This window comes from Xenopus laevis, chromosome 8L, assembly GCF_017654675.1.
Source record: "Xenopus laevis strain J_2021 chromosome 8L, Xenopus_laevis_v10.1, whole genome shotgun sequence".
Lineage (NCBI taxonomy): Eukaryota > Metazoa > Chordata > Amphibia > Anura > Pipidae > Xenopus > Xenopus laevis.
The window spans coordinates 130,572,895-130,591,592 of NC_054385.1; the positions used below are offsets into that span (position 1 = coordinate 130,572,895).

At 40.8% G+C, this 18,698-nt stretch overlaps 1 protein-coding gene across 1 annotated transcript in view; it reads left to right on the forward strand.

Annotated features, from left to right (window-relative positions):
* The window catches only part of LOC108699452 (V-set domain containing T-cell activation inhibitor 1-like), a 56,730-nt gene that overhangs the window by 4,887 nt on the left and 33,145 nt on the right, over window positions 1-18,698 (forward strand). Inside the window, exons 2-3 of the mRNA XM_041573711.1 lie at window positions 6,527-6,618; window positions 8,058-8,399. Coding sequence (XP_041429645.1) covers window positions 6,546-6,618; window positions 8,058-8,399 — 415 coding nt within the window. The 5' untranslated portion in view covers window positions 6,527-6,545. The remainder of the gene's footprint in view (window positions 1-6,526; window positions 6,619-8,057; window positions 8,400-18,698) is intronic.

The following is an 18,698-nucleotide window of genomic DNA, read 5'->3' on the forward strand; positions in this document are numbered from 1 at the left end:
ATACTCTTCTCCATCCCTCATCAACAGTATCAGTCAACCAGACACACTCTCCTCAGGACTTTGCTGATTTCTTTAAAGACAAAGTAGAGTCCATCCGCAAACAGATCCCTACCTCTACTAATGTAAACCAGCTCCTCCTTCCTAAGCCCCTTCTGCGTCTTAATTCCTTCCCTCCAGTAACAATGTCTGAAGTCTCAAAGCTTCTCTTGTCCTCCCCACTCACAACTTGCCCCCTTGACCCTATGCCGTCTTCTCTGCTCAAACACTGTATTGCAGAGCTTACACCACCACTTACTCACAACTTCAATGCTTCTCTAGCTTCTGGAACCTTCCCTTCTCCTTTCAAACAGGCCTGTGTAAAGCAGATTTTTAAAAAGGCCACGCTTGACCCATCATGTCTATCAAACTACTGTCCTGTCTCCCTTCTACCACTTGCCTCTAAACTCCTAGAGCGTATTGTGTTCTCCCGTATTACTAACTTTCTACACACCCATGATCTGTTGGATCCTTTGCAATCTGGTTTCCGGCCTGGTCACTCTACTGAGACTGCTTTGTGCAGAGTTACAAATGATCTTCAGGTTGCCAAAGCCAAAGGTCACTTCTCCATCCTTCTCCACCTAGACCTATAATCTGCATTTGATACAGTTGATCACTCTCTCCTGATGCAGATTCTCTATTCGCTTGGCATCCGTAACCAGGCTGCATCTTGGCTCTCTTCTTACCTTTCTGTCACGGCCGGCACCCGATACCAGAACAAATGCCAAGCACCCTGTTCTCGGCTCGGCTTTACCAGTAGTGTGTACACCGTTGGGCTTCGGGAGGAGCCCTCAGCTTACTTGGGTGCCACCTGCAAGGCGAGATGTTCTGGCTGGCAAAGGGGCACAGCTGTTAGCAGAGTCTTTTGGGCCGAAGGTCACGGTACAAATGGAGCAGGCAAGAGAATCGTCAGGCAGGCAAGGGTCAAACCGGGTTGTTAATCAAGGGGTTAAGCAGGAAGAGTTGTCGTAGGCAGGCGAGGGTCAGGATACAGAATGCAGAATAGTCAGGAACAGGCAGGGTCAAACACGGGTAATCAAACGGACTAGATACAGAACAGATCAGACGCACAAGGCTCAGGAACCACTAGAAACAAGTTCTATCACGGGCACTGGCTGGGAGTAAGAATGGGCCTTAAATACCTCTGAATTTCGTGCCAAAACGTGCGCCAATGCGCGCTGGCGTAATCGCGCCAGCGCGCCTGTACCTTTAAGAGGCGCGCAGGCCCTAGAGAACCAAGATCGCGCCGGCGCTGGAGGCCGGAACAGGAGCGCGGCAGCGTGGCGGCCGTCCACATCGCCGCACCACTAGACCACCAGGTAATTTTATTACACTTTCTAACCGATCATTCACTGTCTCCTATAATAACAAAACCTCATTTCCAGTTCCACTTAATGTGGGGGTGCCGCTGTTGTTCTCCCTGTACACTCTGTCTTTGGGAGATCTCATCCATTCATTTGGCTTTAATTATCATCTGTATCATCATCATCATCATTTATTTATGCTGATGTACCCAAATATATTTATTTACCCCTTCATTAACAGCTGAAACAGAGGCTCAAATCTCTAACTGCCTCCTGGCTATCTCAAATTGGATGAACCAGCGCCACCTCAAACTCAACCTAAGTCTGGTCCTACTCCCCTATTTACTATCTCTATTGATGGCTCATTAATCCTGTAAACTCAGCTCACTGTCTGGGGGAATCTTTGACTCCTCTCTCTCCTTCTCTGATCATATTAACAACGCTGTCAAAACCTGTCACTTCTTCTTACGCAATATTGCCAAAATCCATCCCTTCCTTTCACCTGATACATCCAAGCTGCTCATGCATGCTCTCATCCTATCCCGACTAGATTACTATAACCTTCTACTAACTGGAGTCCCTAACTCCCATCTCTCCCCTCTACAGTCTGTATTAAACACTGCTGCCAGAATTATCCTCCTCTCATTCAAAAGGGTAGAGACCCCTCTGCTGCTCAAGTCCTTATCATGGCTTCCTATAAAACAAAGAATAACTTATAAACTCCTCCTCATAACCTTTAAAGCCCTTCATTCCTCTGCACCTGACTACATCTCATCTCTTGTCTCTCTATATGTTCCTGGCCAAATCCTCCTCTGAGAGCAACAACTTGCTTGTACCCCCCACTACTACTGCTGTTTCACACGTCAAACCCTTCTGTCTCGCTGCTCCTTATATTTGGAATGTCATTCCTGAATCTCTCAGGAGAGAATCCTCCTTCAGTGTTTTTAAAACAAAACTCAAAGACTACCTCTGGGAGCACCTGGATAACAGCTGAACTGGCACTTATATAATAACAGTGTAACAAACTGTAACTCACAGCACCTTAATACCCCTCTGAATTGTGTCTGTATGTTACCCTCCCATTTAGACTGTAAGCCCTACGGGGTAGGGTCCTCTAGCCTTTTGTTTCCTTGACACTGAGCACTTAATCTGTATTGTAATTATATTTTTTATATTTATGGGAATTTTTTTATTGTTTTGCTGTACAGTGCTTTGCCCTCGAGGAGCGTTTTACAAATAAAAATATACATACATACATACAAGTAAATATTGCCCTTTTACATCTCTTGCCTTGAGCCCCCATTTCATGATGGTCTTTGTGTTAGGTATATAGTTTTTATTTAAGTAATTCATTGTGTTTCATCTTCCCCACATGGTCTTGTATTTGTAGAAGTTTATTCTTTTGGTAAACCCTGATTTGTTAATTCCTCTGTGAGTGAATCTGCTCCTTTTTGATAATGTTCACTACTGAAAACTATTTGTGGTGTATATATTGTATTTATGTATTGGCTGTTAGGAATGGCTGTGACAGTGTGTGGATTATGACAGCTGGATGATATGAACAGTGTATTACAGTCTGTAGATTTTATATCTTATAGTCACAGATCACATCACACACACCCAGGAAGTTAAAGGAGTGGTTCACCCTTCAACACTTTCTCATTTCAGTTGGTTTAAGACAGTTTACCAGAAATGAAGACTTTTTCATATTACTTTGTTTTTCTCGAATTCCTGAGTTTCATTAAAGGCGGCTTTTAGAATTGATATAATAGTTGCTAATATTCCCCACAGATCCTACTGAGAAATGTATCAACTAACAGAGCAAATTGTTACAAAATCTGCACCTGAATCATTGAGCTGCCAGATTAAAACACCATTCCACTTACAGAGCATTTGTTTTTAGATGGTGTCAGTGTCCCCCAGTTTAAAACTGGAAAGAGGCAGAAGAAGAAGGCCAATAATTCAAACACTATAAAAAGTAAATAATAAAGACTAAAAGTAAAAAGTTGCTTAGAATTTGCCATTCTGTAACATACTAAAAGTTAATGTAGAGGTGAAACACTCCTTTAATGGAGAATAAAACAAATACATTTAGAAATGCTGTGTTTTAAAAATTGAACTTAATGAACTGGCCTAAAAGTTCATCATCTCAGTAATGACCCAAACCTTAAAGGAGAACTAAAGCCTAACTAAAGAAGTAGGTAGAAATGTTGTACATGATGTTTTGTGCTTCTGTACCAGCCCAAGGCAACCACAGCCCTTTAGCAGTAAAGATCTGTGTCTCCAAAGATGCCCCAGTAGCTCCCCATCTTCTTTTCTGCTGATTCACTGCACATGCTCTGTGCTGCTGTCACTTACTGAGGTTAGGGACCCACTCACAATATACAGTACACATAGAATAGAAATGTCACAATATAAGGCTGATTAGTAATTAATACACATAATTACTACATGGCAGCACAGAAACCAGTGCAATTAGCATCAGAATTTAATAATCAGCAAACCTGTAGCATCAGCTTATATTACAGCCAGGGAAGCTCATTTTCTGCTGGATAATTAGTGACGAGCCCTAAGCTTAGCTTCTCAACAGCCAATCAGAGCCCACAGCCCTACTTCTTTGTTGAGGTGTTGTTCTCCTTTAAAATGAAGTCTATGGGAGATGGCCTTACGATGATTCAGCATTTCTTGGAAAAAAACCCTCTTCCTGCATTATTCTTAAATTGTGGAAGTTACATTTGAAATCTAATCTTATAATTCTCAGCAGACAATACAAAATCCCATATAGTGTACAATTATGGAATGCATTATTCAGAAACATGCACTGCTCAAGTGAATTTATTTAAGTTTCACACTACATGTTTCGAGCCTCCTGGCTCTTTGTCACTTGACAAAGAGCCAGGAGGCTCGAAACATGTAGTGTGAAACTTAAATAAATTCACTTGAGCAGTTCTTCTGCCTCTCAGGCTCTTCCTTGCCTAAATCTTATTGTTCCAGTTTGAAGTGTACCCAGGTGGAGGTACTTAACAAGGATTGAAGCCGACGAATTGTATGCAGTAGGGTCACAGGTAACAGTCACCAGACTGATTTGAGAGGTTACATAAGCACAAGGTCCCCATAAGGACCCACATAGTAGTCCATATTACTAGGGATGTGCCTGTCAATAATGTGTAAGGATGTCTAAATTTTCACATGCCTACACATGAAACAGCTCATATGTAAAACCATGCTTCATGTAAATAAAACATTTTCATAATAATATATTTTTCTTGTAGTATGTGCCATTGGGTAATCGTAAATAGAAAATTGCTATTTTAAAAAATAAGGGCCGCCCCCTGGGATCGTAGGATTCACAATGCATATAAACAAAAATAAAAAACTATACTTGTTAGGTCACATGAGCCAATTAACAGAGTTGAGTTCCTGTTACAGTTAGAGCTGCAGTATTTCTGGTCAGGTGATCTCTTCCTGTTACAGTTAGAGCTGTAGTATTTCTGGTCAGGTGATCTTTTCCTGTTACAGTTAGAGCTGCAGTATTTCTGGTCAGGTGATCTCTTCCTGTTACAGTTAGAGCTGTAGTATTTCTGGTCAGGTGATCTCTTCCTGTTACAGTTAGAGCTGTAGTATTTCTGGTCAGGTGATCTCTTCCTGTTACAGTTAGAGCTGCAGTATATCTGGTCAGGTGATCTCTTCCTGTTACAGTTAGAGCTGTAGTATTTCTAGTCAGGTGATCTCTTCCTGTTACAGTTAGAGCTGCAGTATTTCTGGTCAGGTGATCTCTTCCTGTTACAGTTAGAGCTGTAGTATTTCTAGTCAGGTGATCTCTTCCTGTTACAGTTAGAGCTGCAGTATTTCTGGTCAGGTGATCTCTTCCTGTTACAGTTAGAGCTGCAGTATTTCTGGTCAGGTGATCTCTTCCTGTTACAGTTAGAGCTGCAGTATTTCTGGTCAGGTGATCTCTTCCTGTTACAGCTGCAGTATTTCTGGTCAGGTGATCTCTTCCTGTTATAGTTAGAGCTGCAGTATTTCTGGTCAGGGGATCTCTTCCTGTTACAGTTAGAGCTGCAGTATTTCTGGTCAGGTGATCTCTTCCTGTTAGAGCTGCAGTATTTCTGGTCAGGTGATCTCTTCCTGTTACAGTTAGAGCTGCAGTATTTCTGGTCAGGGGATCTCTTCCTGTTACAGTTAGAGCTGCAGTATTTCTGGTCAGGTGATCTCTTCCTGTTACAGTTAGAGCTGCAGTATTTCTGGTCAGGTGATCTCTTCCTGTTATAGTTAGAGCTGCAGTATTTCTGGTCAGGTGATCTGAGGCAGCACACAGACCATCACGAAATTGGGTTTCAAGGCAAGAGATGTAAGAGGGCAATATTTAATTAAATATATATTACCAGTTTGGTAAGATTCTTTAATATGCCACTTTTTCATTTCAGTGGTATAGATTTCCTTTAAAGGCACCAGATCGCAAGCATTCCAGATAATACATCAAATAGCTGTACATAAACAGAATAGTAATGTTGGTATAACAAAGTGGAAAATGTAACTTTATAAAGGATAAAAATTCCAAATTCATGACTTGTGGGTGGAGTTAATCTTTTAAAGGAAAACTATATCCCCAAAATGAATACTTAAGCAACAGATAGTTTATATCAAATTGAATGACATATTAAAGAATCTTACCAAACTGGTATATATATTTACATAAATATTGCCCTTTTACATCTCTTGCCTTGAACCACCATTTCGTGACTCTATCTGTGCTGCCTCAGAGATCACCTGACCAGAAATACTACAACACTAACTGTAACAGGAAGAAGTGAGGAAGCAAAAGACACAACTCTGTCTGTTAATTGGCTCATGTGACCTTACATGTGGTTTGTATGTGTGCACAGTGAATCTTACGATCTCAGGGGGCGGCCCTTATTTTTTAAAATGGCAATTTTCTATTTATGATTACCCAATGGCACATACTACTAGAAAAGTATATTATTATGTTAATGGTTCATTTACATGAAGCAGGGTTTTACACATGAGCTGTTTTACTCAGTATCTTTTAATAGAGACCTACATTGTGTGGGGGGTATAGTTTTCCTTTAACTCCTATGTCTCTTATGTCCAGCTTTAAACTACATGCACGGGAGACTAAAAAGCACATAATACTTAAACCAGTTCTATCATACCTTGTTTTGTAGATACAAATCAAAGAGAAGCATGACTGGGCACGGAATAACCATTGTATTTCAAGTAATAGGCCTTTTAACAGCTCTTCGGACTACATCTGGAAGTAAGTTTAAATCATTCTTAACTTTTGTTGAGCGTACCTATATATGGTCACAGAACCCCTCAGTGACTTCTAATATCCTTATCATTTACAGTAGGGGGTACATTATCCCTTATAATACATGAGTGATACTCAGAGTTCCCTGTATAACTCAGCCTGCAGCCTTGTGTCTTTATATGGTCACAGAACAACCCCTCAGTGACTTCTAATATCCTTATCATTTACAGTAGGGGGTACATTATCCCTTATAATACATGAGTGATACTCAGAGTTCCCTGTATAACTCAGCCTGCAGCCTTGTGCCTTTATATGGTCACAGAACAACCCCTCAGTGACTTCTAATATCCTTATCATTTACAGTAGGGGGCACATTATCCCTTATAATACATGAGTGATACTCAGAGTTCCCTGTATAACTCAGCCTGCAGCCTTGTGTCTTTATATGGTCACAGACCAACCCCTCAGTGACTTCTAATATCCTTATCATTTACAGTAGGGGGTACATTATCCCTTATAATACATGAGTGATACTCAGAGTTCCCTGTATAACTCAGCCTGCAGCCTTGTGCCTTTATATGGTCACAGAACAACCCCTCAGTGACTTCTAATATCCTTATCATTTACAGTAGGGGGTACATTATCCCTTATAATACATGAGTGATACTCAGAGTTCCCTGTATAACTCAGCCTGCAGCCTTGTGCCTTTATATGGTCACAGAACAACCCCTCAGTGACTTGTAATATCCTTATCATTTACAGTAGGGGGCACATTATCCCTTATAATACATGAGTGATACTCAGAGTTCCCTGTATAACTCAGCCTGCAGCCTTGTGTCTTTATATGGTCACAGAACAACCCCTCAGTGACTTCTAATATCCTTATCATTTACAGTAGGGGTACATTATCCCTTATAATACATGAGTGATACTCAGAGTTCCCTGTATAACTCAGCCTGCAGCCTTGTGCCTTTATATGGTCACAGAACAACCCCTCAGTGACTTCTAATATCCTTATCATTTACAGTAGGGGGTACATTATCCCTTATAATACATGAGTGATACTCAGAGTTCCCTGTATAACTCAGCCTGCAGCCTTGTGCCTTTATATGGTCACAGAACAACCCCTCAGTGACTTCTAATATCCTTATCATTTACAGTAGGGGGTACATTATCCCTTATAATACATGAGTGATACTCAGAGTTCCCTGTATAACTCAGCCTGCAGCCTTGTGCCTTTATATGGTCACAGAATAACCCCTCAGTGACTTCTAATATCCTTATCATTTACAGTAGGGGGTACATTATCTCTCATAATACATTGGTAATATACAGGGCTACTAGTAAAAGTTAGCCATCTTATATCCAATATTTTACAGTAGGCAGTACATTGTGCCATTGATCTATTTTTATATTTTTATCTTATCATTTGCTTTATATTGCAGAGAGGTTCACGGTTGTTTCTACTGGGTCACCAGTACCTGCCACCCTGGGCAACGATTCATATCTGTGCTGTCGCCTGGAACCTGAAATCAGTGCTGAGAATATGACAATCAAATTCCATGTGGGTGATTATAATATTTGTTTATATAAGAATGGAAAGGAAGATCTCAGTAATCAGAATGAGACGTATAAGGACAGGGTCGAGTTACTGACAGAGAACATCACTGTAGGACAAGTCACTCTATGGATAAAGAATATTCAGCAGTCAGACACAGGGAACTACACCTGCACATTTGTTTCTGATGATTTTTCCAGCATCGCAACAATGGAACTACATGTAAATAGTAAGTAATCTGAATTTCTGCTGCATTTTCTTTCCAGCCTGTGAAAAATAGACATAAAACTGAGGAAAAAATACCTTTTTTATGATGACATTGTGGGTACAAATCAAGTCTTTTCTGGACATTAGTAAAGACGTTAGTCTGACATTAGTCAGATTGGGTTACTGGGGCCCCCTGGGCCTGCCGTTGTAAAAGTAATTCAAAGTAATTTTTTGGACACTTCGACCATCGAATAGGATGCTACGACTTTGAATTTACTTCCAAGTACTGTCTCTTTAAAAAAACTTCGACTTCAATACTTCACCAAGTTAAACCTGCTGGAGTGCTATGTTAGCCTATGGGGACCTTGTACAACTTTTTCTAAGTTTTTACACAAAATTGTTCGATCGCTAAAATCGTTCATATCGTTCAATTAGAACGATATAATCATTCGATCGAACGATTGTTATTCAATCGCAGGATTGCCAAATTTGCTGGAAAAACTTTGAATTCGATATTCAAATTCGAAGTATTTTAATTCAATGGTCGAATGTCGAAGTTTTTTGTACTTCGAAATTCGACCCTTGATAACTTTGCCCCTTAGTATGATGTAGAGAGGGATATTCTGAGACAATTTGCAGTTGGTTTTGATTTTTTATTATTTGTGGTTTTTGAGTTATTTAGCTTTTTATTCAGCAGCTCTCCAGTTTTCAGTTCCAACAAGTTACCCTAGCAACCATCCATTGATTTAAATAAGAGACTGGAATATGAATAGAAGAGGGCCCAAATGGAAATATGAGCAATAAAAAGTAGCAATAACAGTAAGGGGCAGATTTATCCAGGGTTGATTTGAAAATTCGAAGTTTTGAATTTTGAGCTATTTTTGTGTACTTCGACTAGGGAATAGTCCAAATTCAATTTAAATTTGAAGAAAATTTGAATATTTAATGTATCATTTACTGTCTCTTTAAAAATTCAACTTCAACCATTCGCCATCTAAAACCTGCCAAATTGCTGTTTTAGCCTATGGGGGACGTCCTTGTACCTATTTGGAGTCAATTGGTGGACTTTGAAAATTCAACGTTTTATTTGATTTTGACTAAACTTTTACTTTTAGAGCATGTCGGGACCAGCAATAAAAAAAAGAATTGCTGATCCTGAATACAATTTTAAGACTTATATTTGTACCATTTCACAAAATCCAAAATTCATATTTTTTTTTTTAAATCATTGAATAAATGGTAACGTGTTATATTCTGATTGGTATATTTGTATATAATACACAAAAGCCATGAATATCCTGTAAATTATATCCTTATAAACGGTGAGTTCTGATGTCATCAGTTATAAACGGTGAGTTCTGATGTCATTTCTGTCACATGACTCACTGAAACTTGTGTATTATAATAAATAAAGTCCCCCCAGTTGCAAAATATGAGGATATTAGAAGTCACCTCGGAGTTCATGACCTGTATAAAAACACTCGACCTTCGGCCTCGTACTTTTATATGGTCATGAAACTCCTCGGTAACTTTAATATCCTTATATTTTACAAGAGGGGGTACTTTATTCACTATATAATCATCCGTAACGGCTAGGTGCACAGCGCGTTAGACAAAAAGTAGAAAATTGGTATACTTACCACTGAAATTTTCCTTTCCATTAGTCCGTAAGGGTTAACTCCGATGTCTCTCCTGATAGGACAGGTAGCATAAATATTTAATTAGCAGACTTTAAAGCCCCAGAACACCCCTCTCCCTGTATGTTATTTTCATAGCTCTATCATAAGAACAACACTAAAACATTGTGCTGTAACACTTTATTTAATTTTGGGAGGGATATCTGTGCTGCCTTATGGACTAATGGAAAGGAAGATTTCAGTGGTAAGTATACCAATTTTCTACTTCCATTACGTCCTACAGGCAGCACACCAAGGGAATTTGCTAGCTTCCCAAATCAGGGTGGGGCAGAGTAGCTTCAGGAAGTACCGCTTGTAGAACTTTGCTGCCAAAGGCCTTATCTTTTGCGGACAAGATGTCTAATTTGTAATGCTTGGCAAACGTATGCAAACTTGACCAAGTGGCTGCTTTACAGATATCTGTGAGCTCTCACAAATTCAGGTGGCTCCTTATCATCCAATTTGTAAGATAATTTAATAACCTCCTTAAAGGAACAGTAACGTCAAAAAATAAAAGTGTTTTAAAGTAATGAAAATATAATGCAGTGTTGCCCTGCACTGGTAAAACTGCTGTGTTTGCTTAAGAAACACTATTGTTTATATAAATAAGCTGCTGTGTAGCAATGGGGGCAGCCATTCATAGGAAAAAAAGCTCAAGTAAAACAGCAGATAGCAGATAAGCTCTGTCTGCCTAATGGTGTTATCTGTTATCCATTAGTTAACCTGTGCCATATAGCCGTTTTTCAATTTCCGCCATTGCTCCACAACAGATCAGTTTTACCAGTGCAGGGCAACAGTACATGATATTTTCTTTAAAATACTTAAATCTGTTGGTGTTACTGTTCCTTTAAGCCTTCTTGCAATGGAAGTTTTTGAAGCTTTCTTGCCCTTGTTCTTTCCAGAAAAGAGAATGAATAAATGAATTGAATCTCTGAAAGATTTTGTTCTTTCCAAGTAAATGCTTAAGCACCTCTTCAGATCTAGATTATGAAGAAATTCCTCACCTTGGCATTTTGGTTCTTGAAAAAAAGTTGGCAGATTTATTTCTGCATTAACACACCATGAAGATGGTATTTTTGGCACAAAAGAGGGTAAAGTTCTTAAAGGGATACTGACATGGGAAAAAAAAAATTCAAAATGAATCAGTTAATAGTGCTGCTCCAGCAGAATTCTACACTGAAATCCATTTCTCAAAAGAGCAAACAGATTTTTTTATATTCAATTTTGAAATCTGACATATTGTCAATTTCCCAGCTGCCCCAAGTCATGTGACTTGTGCTCTGATAAACTTCAATCACTCTTTACTGCTGTACTGCAAGTTAGAGTGATATCACCCCCCTCCCTTTTCCCCCCCCAGCAGCCTAACAACAGAACAATGGGAAGGTAACCAGATAGCAGCTCCCTAACACAAGATAACAGCTGCCTGGTAGATCTAAGAACAACACTCAATAGTAAAAACCCATGTCCCACTGAGACACATTCAGTTACATTGAGAAGGAAAAACAGCAGCCTGCCAGAAAGCATTTCTCTCCTAAAGTGCAGGCACAAGTCACATGACAGGGGGCAGCTGGGAAATTGACAAAATGTCAAGCCCCATGTGAGATTTCAAAATTAAATATAAAAAAATATGTTTGCTCTTTTGAGAAATGGATTTCAGTGCAGAATTCTAGTGGAGCAGCACTATTAACTGATGTGTTTTGAAAAAAAATAATTTTCCCATGACAGTATCCCTTTAAACATACTTTATCTTGAAGAAACACCGTATAAGGTTCAGAAGCTCCTAATGCTTGGATTTCGCCAATCCTTCTTGCTGAAGTTATTGCAGTTCAGAAGATAACTTTTAAAGTAAGCATTTTAAATGAAACCTCATCCAGTGGTTCAAAGGGTGTAGAGCACAGCTTATTAAGGTCCAAATTAAGGTCCCATGTGGGAACAAAGGATTTCACACTTGGTCTTAACCTGGAAATAGCTCTCAGGAATCTTTTTACTAATATATCCGGAGACCATCTTAAATTCAGATGAGCTGATAATGCTGAGACCTGGACCTTTAACGTGTTAGGTTGTAGGCCTTTCTCAAAACCTTCATTTAAAAATGGTAAAATTTGAGGAATATTCACCTCCAAGGGCACTAGATTCTTTTGAATACACCATTTGGCAAACATTTTCCAGACTCTCTCATATGCTATAGATGTAGATTTTTTTCTTGCTGATAGTAAAGTATCAACCACTTCTTCAGACAAACCTTGCTTTAACAATGTTGAGTGTTCAACAACCATGCCATCAATTTGAGCCTCTGTTTTTCTGGAAACCCAATGTTCCCCTGTGAAATCACATTCTCTTTCAATGGAAGAATCCAAATTCTGTTCTGGGAAAGGCGTAACAATTCCGGGTACCAGGACCTTCTGGCCCAACATGGTATAATTGCAATTACCTTGGCTCTGTCTTGCTTCACTTTCTTGATGACCCTCTGGATCAGCGGTACTGGAGGAAACACATATGCCAGTTGAAAATCCAAACTGACTGAAAAAGCATCTAGGTAGGTTGGCTTGTCCTTCTGGTAAATTGAACAGATCTTCTTGCACTTGGTATTCTTCCTGGTCGCCATCAAATCTATCTGTGGGGTACCCCACATCATGGTCAACTGTAGAAATATGTTTTCGTCCAATGACCACTCCCCTGGCACCATCGTTTGTCTGCTGAGCTGGTCTGCCCACTTGTTGTCTACACCTCTTATGTGAATGGCTCTGATCTGCAAAACCTTTGTTTGAATCCAGGTCATTATTCTGGCACAGAGTCTGATCAGTCTCTGAGACCTGGTTCCCCCCTGATGATTCAAATATGACACCACACATATATTGTCCGACTGAATCACAACATTCCTCCAAAATATTTGCTTGTGAAAACATTTTAGCTCCTTCCAAACTGCCTTCAATTCTTTGTAATTTGAGGATGACCTCTTCGCCTTCTGTGACCACAACCCCTGTGTCATTTGGTTGCCTAGGTGGGGTCCCCAACCTTTCATTGATGCATCTGTAGTGACAATCACTGGAGCCGGATACAGAAATTCTTTCCCTCTGTTTAAATGCTGTGGCCAAAATGTATTAAACACCTGTACACTAATGATGTTATGCATACTCTTCCACTCCTACAACGGGTTACCTCTCACCCCAACCTGTCTGAGTTTCGGTACATGCAGATAGCACATTTATGCTCTACCCAATTCCCACGCTCCCACTAGTACAGAGTCCTGACATAGAGAACCTGATATCTCGCCCTGTTAAGACTAAGCTCCTATCAAATACATACAAACTGCTACTGACTAGGAAATATGACCCACGACATAGGGTTAAATATAAGTGGGAAGCCAGTGGGATTCAACTAGATCAGGATGACTGGGACGAAATTATTGAATCTTTGTACAAACCTCTTGTTAGCACTAGGGACAAACTTATTCAGTTTAAAATTATACATCAGACGTACCTTACCCCACAAAAATTGCATGTCATGGGTAAGCGTGATTTACCACATTGTGCAAAGGTTCTGGCAACAGGTCACTCAATTTATGGGAACGGAACTAGCCTTACCGCAGCTACTCAACCCTGCCACATGTTTGCTGGGATTAGTAAATTCCATGGTACCCAGAGTTCGTACCAGGCACTTAATGAGACTGCTCTTGTTCTACGGGAAAAAGACTATAGCTCTACACTGAATGGGACCATCACCCCCAACTTTGCGGAAATGGATTGCTCTTGTTAATTCCCAACTGGAACTTTACAAACTCACTTATGTGGTAAGAGGATGTCCAGGGAAGTTCGAGGAACTATGGTCTCCATGGACTGAATCTCTCGCAACATCGTTATAATTGTCTCCAGCCACCTTATTGCTGTCTATTGTTTTCTTTCCTTTCTTCTCCTTTTCTATAATTTTTTTGTTGTTGAAAATCAATAAAAAGCATTCTTTAAAAAAAAAAAAAAAATGCTGGGGCCGAGTCCACCACTTTAGTGCTGATTTCATCTTGACTGAAACTCTCATGCCTTTGTCTAGTCCTGATAAACTCTGATTCCATGTTTTTAGGATCATCAATTGAAAGGATCTCATTTGAGCTCTGGCCCAAGGATGTGACCAAGGATCTTCATAGCCTGACGAATGGAAATAAGTTTCCACTTCCATATAGTTTTTATTTCCTGTATCAGAGTACTCACCTTTTCTTCTGGAAGAAAAAGTTTCATGCGCTGAGAATCGATTATTGATCCCAAGAATCTTACTGAGGTAGATGGATGCAGATTGGATTTTTGTGTGTTGACAATCCAGCAATGGTCTCTTAAAAATTCTAGAGTGTGGTGCAAATGATCTTTTATTTCTTCCCTGTTGGAGGCTTTTAAGAGCCAATCGTCTAAGTAAGGAATTATGAATATGCCTTTTTTCCTTAAAGCTGCTGCTAGCACCACTATTATCTTTGTAAAAACCCTTGGGTCTGAAGTGATCCCAAATGGTAAAGCTCTGAATTGTAGATGTTTTATCTTGTTTCCCAAAAATACTGCTACTCTCAGAAATTTCCCGCTGCTTTGATGAACTGGAACGTGCAAATAAGCGTCCTTCAGATCTATCGTTACCATCAAATCTCCTCTGTTGAGGATGCATTGGACTGTTTTATGGATTCCATGCGAAATTTCCTTTTGTAGACGAATCTGTTTAAGTATCTCAAGTCTATGATCAACCTCACTTTTCCCCCTGGCTTGGGAACCAGAAACATGGTTAAATATACTCCTGGCCCTTGTTCTGTCAAGGGAACCTCTTCCAACACATTCTTTTGAATAAAGTCGTATACCGTTTCTTTGAATATTTCTTCTTTCTGTTTTGACACAACGAATCTTTCTAAGGGCTGTGATCTGAATTCTATCAAGTAGCCATCTTTTGTGCAATTTTGAACCCATTTGTCTGTGGTGGTCTTTTCCCACTGATGGTAAAAAAGAGCCAGCCTGTCACCCACAGCTCTGGGCATCCGCCTGGCGTCAGAAATCCAATTTTCGATTTTTTTAATCCTTGGCTTTGCCTCCTCTTCCTCTGTTGGACTGTCTAAACTGCCTGTTTCTTCTGAAATATTCTCTATTTCTAAGTCCATATCTGGGCTGCTTAGCCCTAGGTGACTTACTTCTAGATCTCTTTAAAGTTTTTTATTTAAAGTTTTAAAACATAACACAGTTAAAGGAGCAATAAAGAGATAGAAAAGGGAGAAAGTTGAGAGAGAGGGGGGGGAGGGGAGGTAAGGTATAAAATGTCATATCCATTAAGTAGTGTATAGGCAGTTAACCAGCTTGCACATTTAACCAGGTACCCCATATTGCTTCAAATTTCCCGGGGCATCCTCTTGAAAGATAGGTCAGTTTCTGATTCGAGAGAGAGTCATTTATCAGTTTTTTCCAATATTGTATTGTGGGAGGGTTGAGCGATTTCCAGTGCATTAATATGGCTTTCTTGGCATAATACAGGAGCTGTAAGTAACATAATCTAGCATAGGGGTGGAGCTGCAAACCCCCTATTATCCCCAACAGACAGGTTTCTGGCGAACGAATACTGGGTAGTGCAAGCTTTTCATTCAAGTACTGGAGTACTGCACTCCAAAATCTCTGAATTATCGGACAGGACCAAAATATATGAAACATGGTACCAGGTTCCACTCTGCACTTAGGGCACAAATCCGACACAGTATCATATATTTTAGCCAGGCGGCAGGGGGTTAAGTAAACTCTATTTAAAAATTTAATTTGTATAAGCCTGTCCCTCATAGATATTGATAGCGCTGTAACAAGCTGTAGTGCATCCTTCCATTTTTCGTCATTCAGGTCAGGAATTTCTGCTTGCCATTTGCCCTTAACTCTCTCAAGGGGAGAGGGACCAGCGGTAGACAGTATCGTATATAACCAGGATAGGGGTTTTGTTAGGTCTAACCTGTGCAAGTAGGTCTCAAGGGTCGACACCTTTAAAGTCACAGGTTTTATTGGGAATTGCACGTTGAAAGCATGGCGTATTTGCAAATAACGAAACAGCATAACCGGGTGGGGGTGGAATTCCTGTTGGAGTGTGGCAAACATTTTACAGTCACCCCCAGTGACTATATCACCAAGAGTTTTAATCCCAATCTGTGCCCACCTGGCGATGTCTGGGAGTGAGCGAAAATGAGGGAGGTGATTATTGCCCCATAACGGGGTATGGGGGGACCAGGCTGTAGAGGTTCCTTGAACCAGGTCTTGAGATTTCTGAAATGCTTTCACCACTGTGTGCATAGGGGTAGTGGTCACGTGATATGGGGAGACACCTCGGTAAGGGAGGTTGGCAAGGGCCTCAAATGAGCCTATTACCGCAGCTTCCAACACAACCGCTGAGTTGCTTCTATCAGGGACAATCCACCAGTGGGCATAAACCAACTGGGCCACAAGGAAGTAAAGTTTAAGATTAGGTAATGCTAGGCCTCCTCCAGAAGCCGGCGCCTGTAGCACCCTAAAGTTTAATCGGGGATGTTCTCCTGCCCACAAGAAACTTTTAATTATTTTGTCTATCCTGGTGAACCAACGGGCCCGAGGGGTTATGGGAGAGTTGTGGAGAGTATATAGAAATTTGGGTAGAAAGATCATTTTAAACATATTAATTTTGCCTGGCAAAGAAAGAGGTAGGTCCTGCCATACAGCAACTTTGTTAGTCAGGGTCTGCACTACTGGATCTAAATTAAGTTGTTCATATCTATTAAGGTCTTTATGGATCACTATACCCAGGTATTTAAATGAGTTTACAACTTTGAGTTGTAGTAAGGTGTCCAGCGAACCCTGGGGAAGGGGATCTATGGGGAACACCACCGACTTAGTGCAATTAATTTTCAGACCGGAGTATTGGCCAAACTCAGAAATAGTTGTCAGGAGATTTTCAAGGGCTGCACCCGAGTTGGCCAGATAAACAAGCATATCGTCAGCGTACAGCGAGATTTTTTCAGTCAGGTTTCCTATACATAAGCCCTGTATATCCTCTTTCGCCCATATTCTAATGGCCAGGGGTTCTATAGCCAGGGCAAAAAGTAAAGGCGAGAGAGGACACCCCTGGCGGGTGCCCCTTCCCAGAGATATGCTGCCGGATATTTGCCCATTGACCAATACCTTGGCCCTCGGATGCGCATATAGAATCTGAATCCACTTCAGAAGTTTAGGACCCAGCTTATACCGAGTTAATACCTCCCACAAGTATTGCCACTGAACAGTGTCAAAGGCCTTCGCTGTATCGAGGGACACTACAATTCTATTCCCCACATTATCATGCTGGATCGCTAGGTTAGTAAAAAGTCGTCGCACATTGATATCCGTGGCTTTAGAGGGCATGAAGCCTGTCTGGTCCGGATGGATTAAATCAGGTGCTACCAATTTAAGTCTGTTGGCTATGATTTTGGCAAAAATCTTAATGTCACAGTTAAGAAGGGATATAGGCCTATATGAATCACATCTATCAGGGGGTTTGCCATCCTTGTGTATTAGAGTAATAAAGGCATCATAGCATGAGTCCGGCAATACCCCTGTCCTATTGGTTCCATTGAAGAGAGCTAGGAGTTTGGGGGCCAGAAAGTCTACATACTTCTTATACCATTCTATCGGAATCCCATCTGGACCAGGTGTTTTCCCCATAGGAAACCCATTAATTGCATCCTTAATTTCATCTAAGGTAATATCTTGGTCTAATTGTGTGGCTAGATCTGGAGAGACCTCTGGGAAGTCTATTGTATTTAGGAATTCCTTAAGCCTGTCAGATGAGATATCAGGAGGTGATTGGTAAGTGGATTGAAAATACGTCTCAAATTGTTGTGCCATAAGGGTTGGGTCTGTAATTAGAGCATTTCCATTAGTAATGGCCTGTATTATAGTCTTAGGCACATCCCCCCTGGCCAGTAGCGCCAGCAACTTCCCATTTTTGTCGCCCTTGTCATACCAGGCAGCTGCTCTATAAAGCTCCCGTTGTGAGTATTTGTCGACTAGTAGTAAGTCCAGATCCCTCTGAGCTGATTGCATAGCCTGTTTATTTTCGTCAGATTCACTTTGTGCCAGTTCTGATTCTGCCGTAGCTAGAGTGTCTTGAGCCAGAGAGAGGGCCTGGTCTCCCTCTCTACGTGCTAACTTAATAAGGGATATATATGCACCTCTTATATAGGCCTTACCGGCGTCCCACACTATATGTTCTGCTGCAGTGTCTTGGTTTATTTCCCAATATTGTGTCAGCAGAGGGAGGAGACGTTCGTTAACCTGTGGGTTAGCTATCCATTTGGGGGGTAGCCTCCATTTAGCACTTCTAACCTGATTGGTGCCACACAGACACAATAATAGGGGGGCATGATCAGAACACATCCTTGTCAAGTATTCTACAGAGTCAACATATGGTAATATTTCAGTTGTACCTAGACATATATCGATACGAGACATTGCCGCAGAGGCCACAGAGTAACACGAATACTGTTTAAGCTGGGGGTGTCTCCATCTCCAGATATCTATCAGGCCAGCGGCCTCTACCCAGCGGGCAAAAGTTTTGGTGTCATGGGGGGAGGGGTGTAGTCTATCTAGAGCCGGATCAGGGACCAAGTTAAAGTCACCTGCCCATATCATACGATGGTTGCC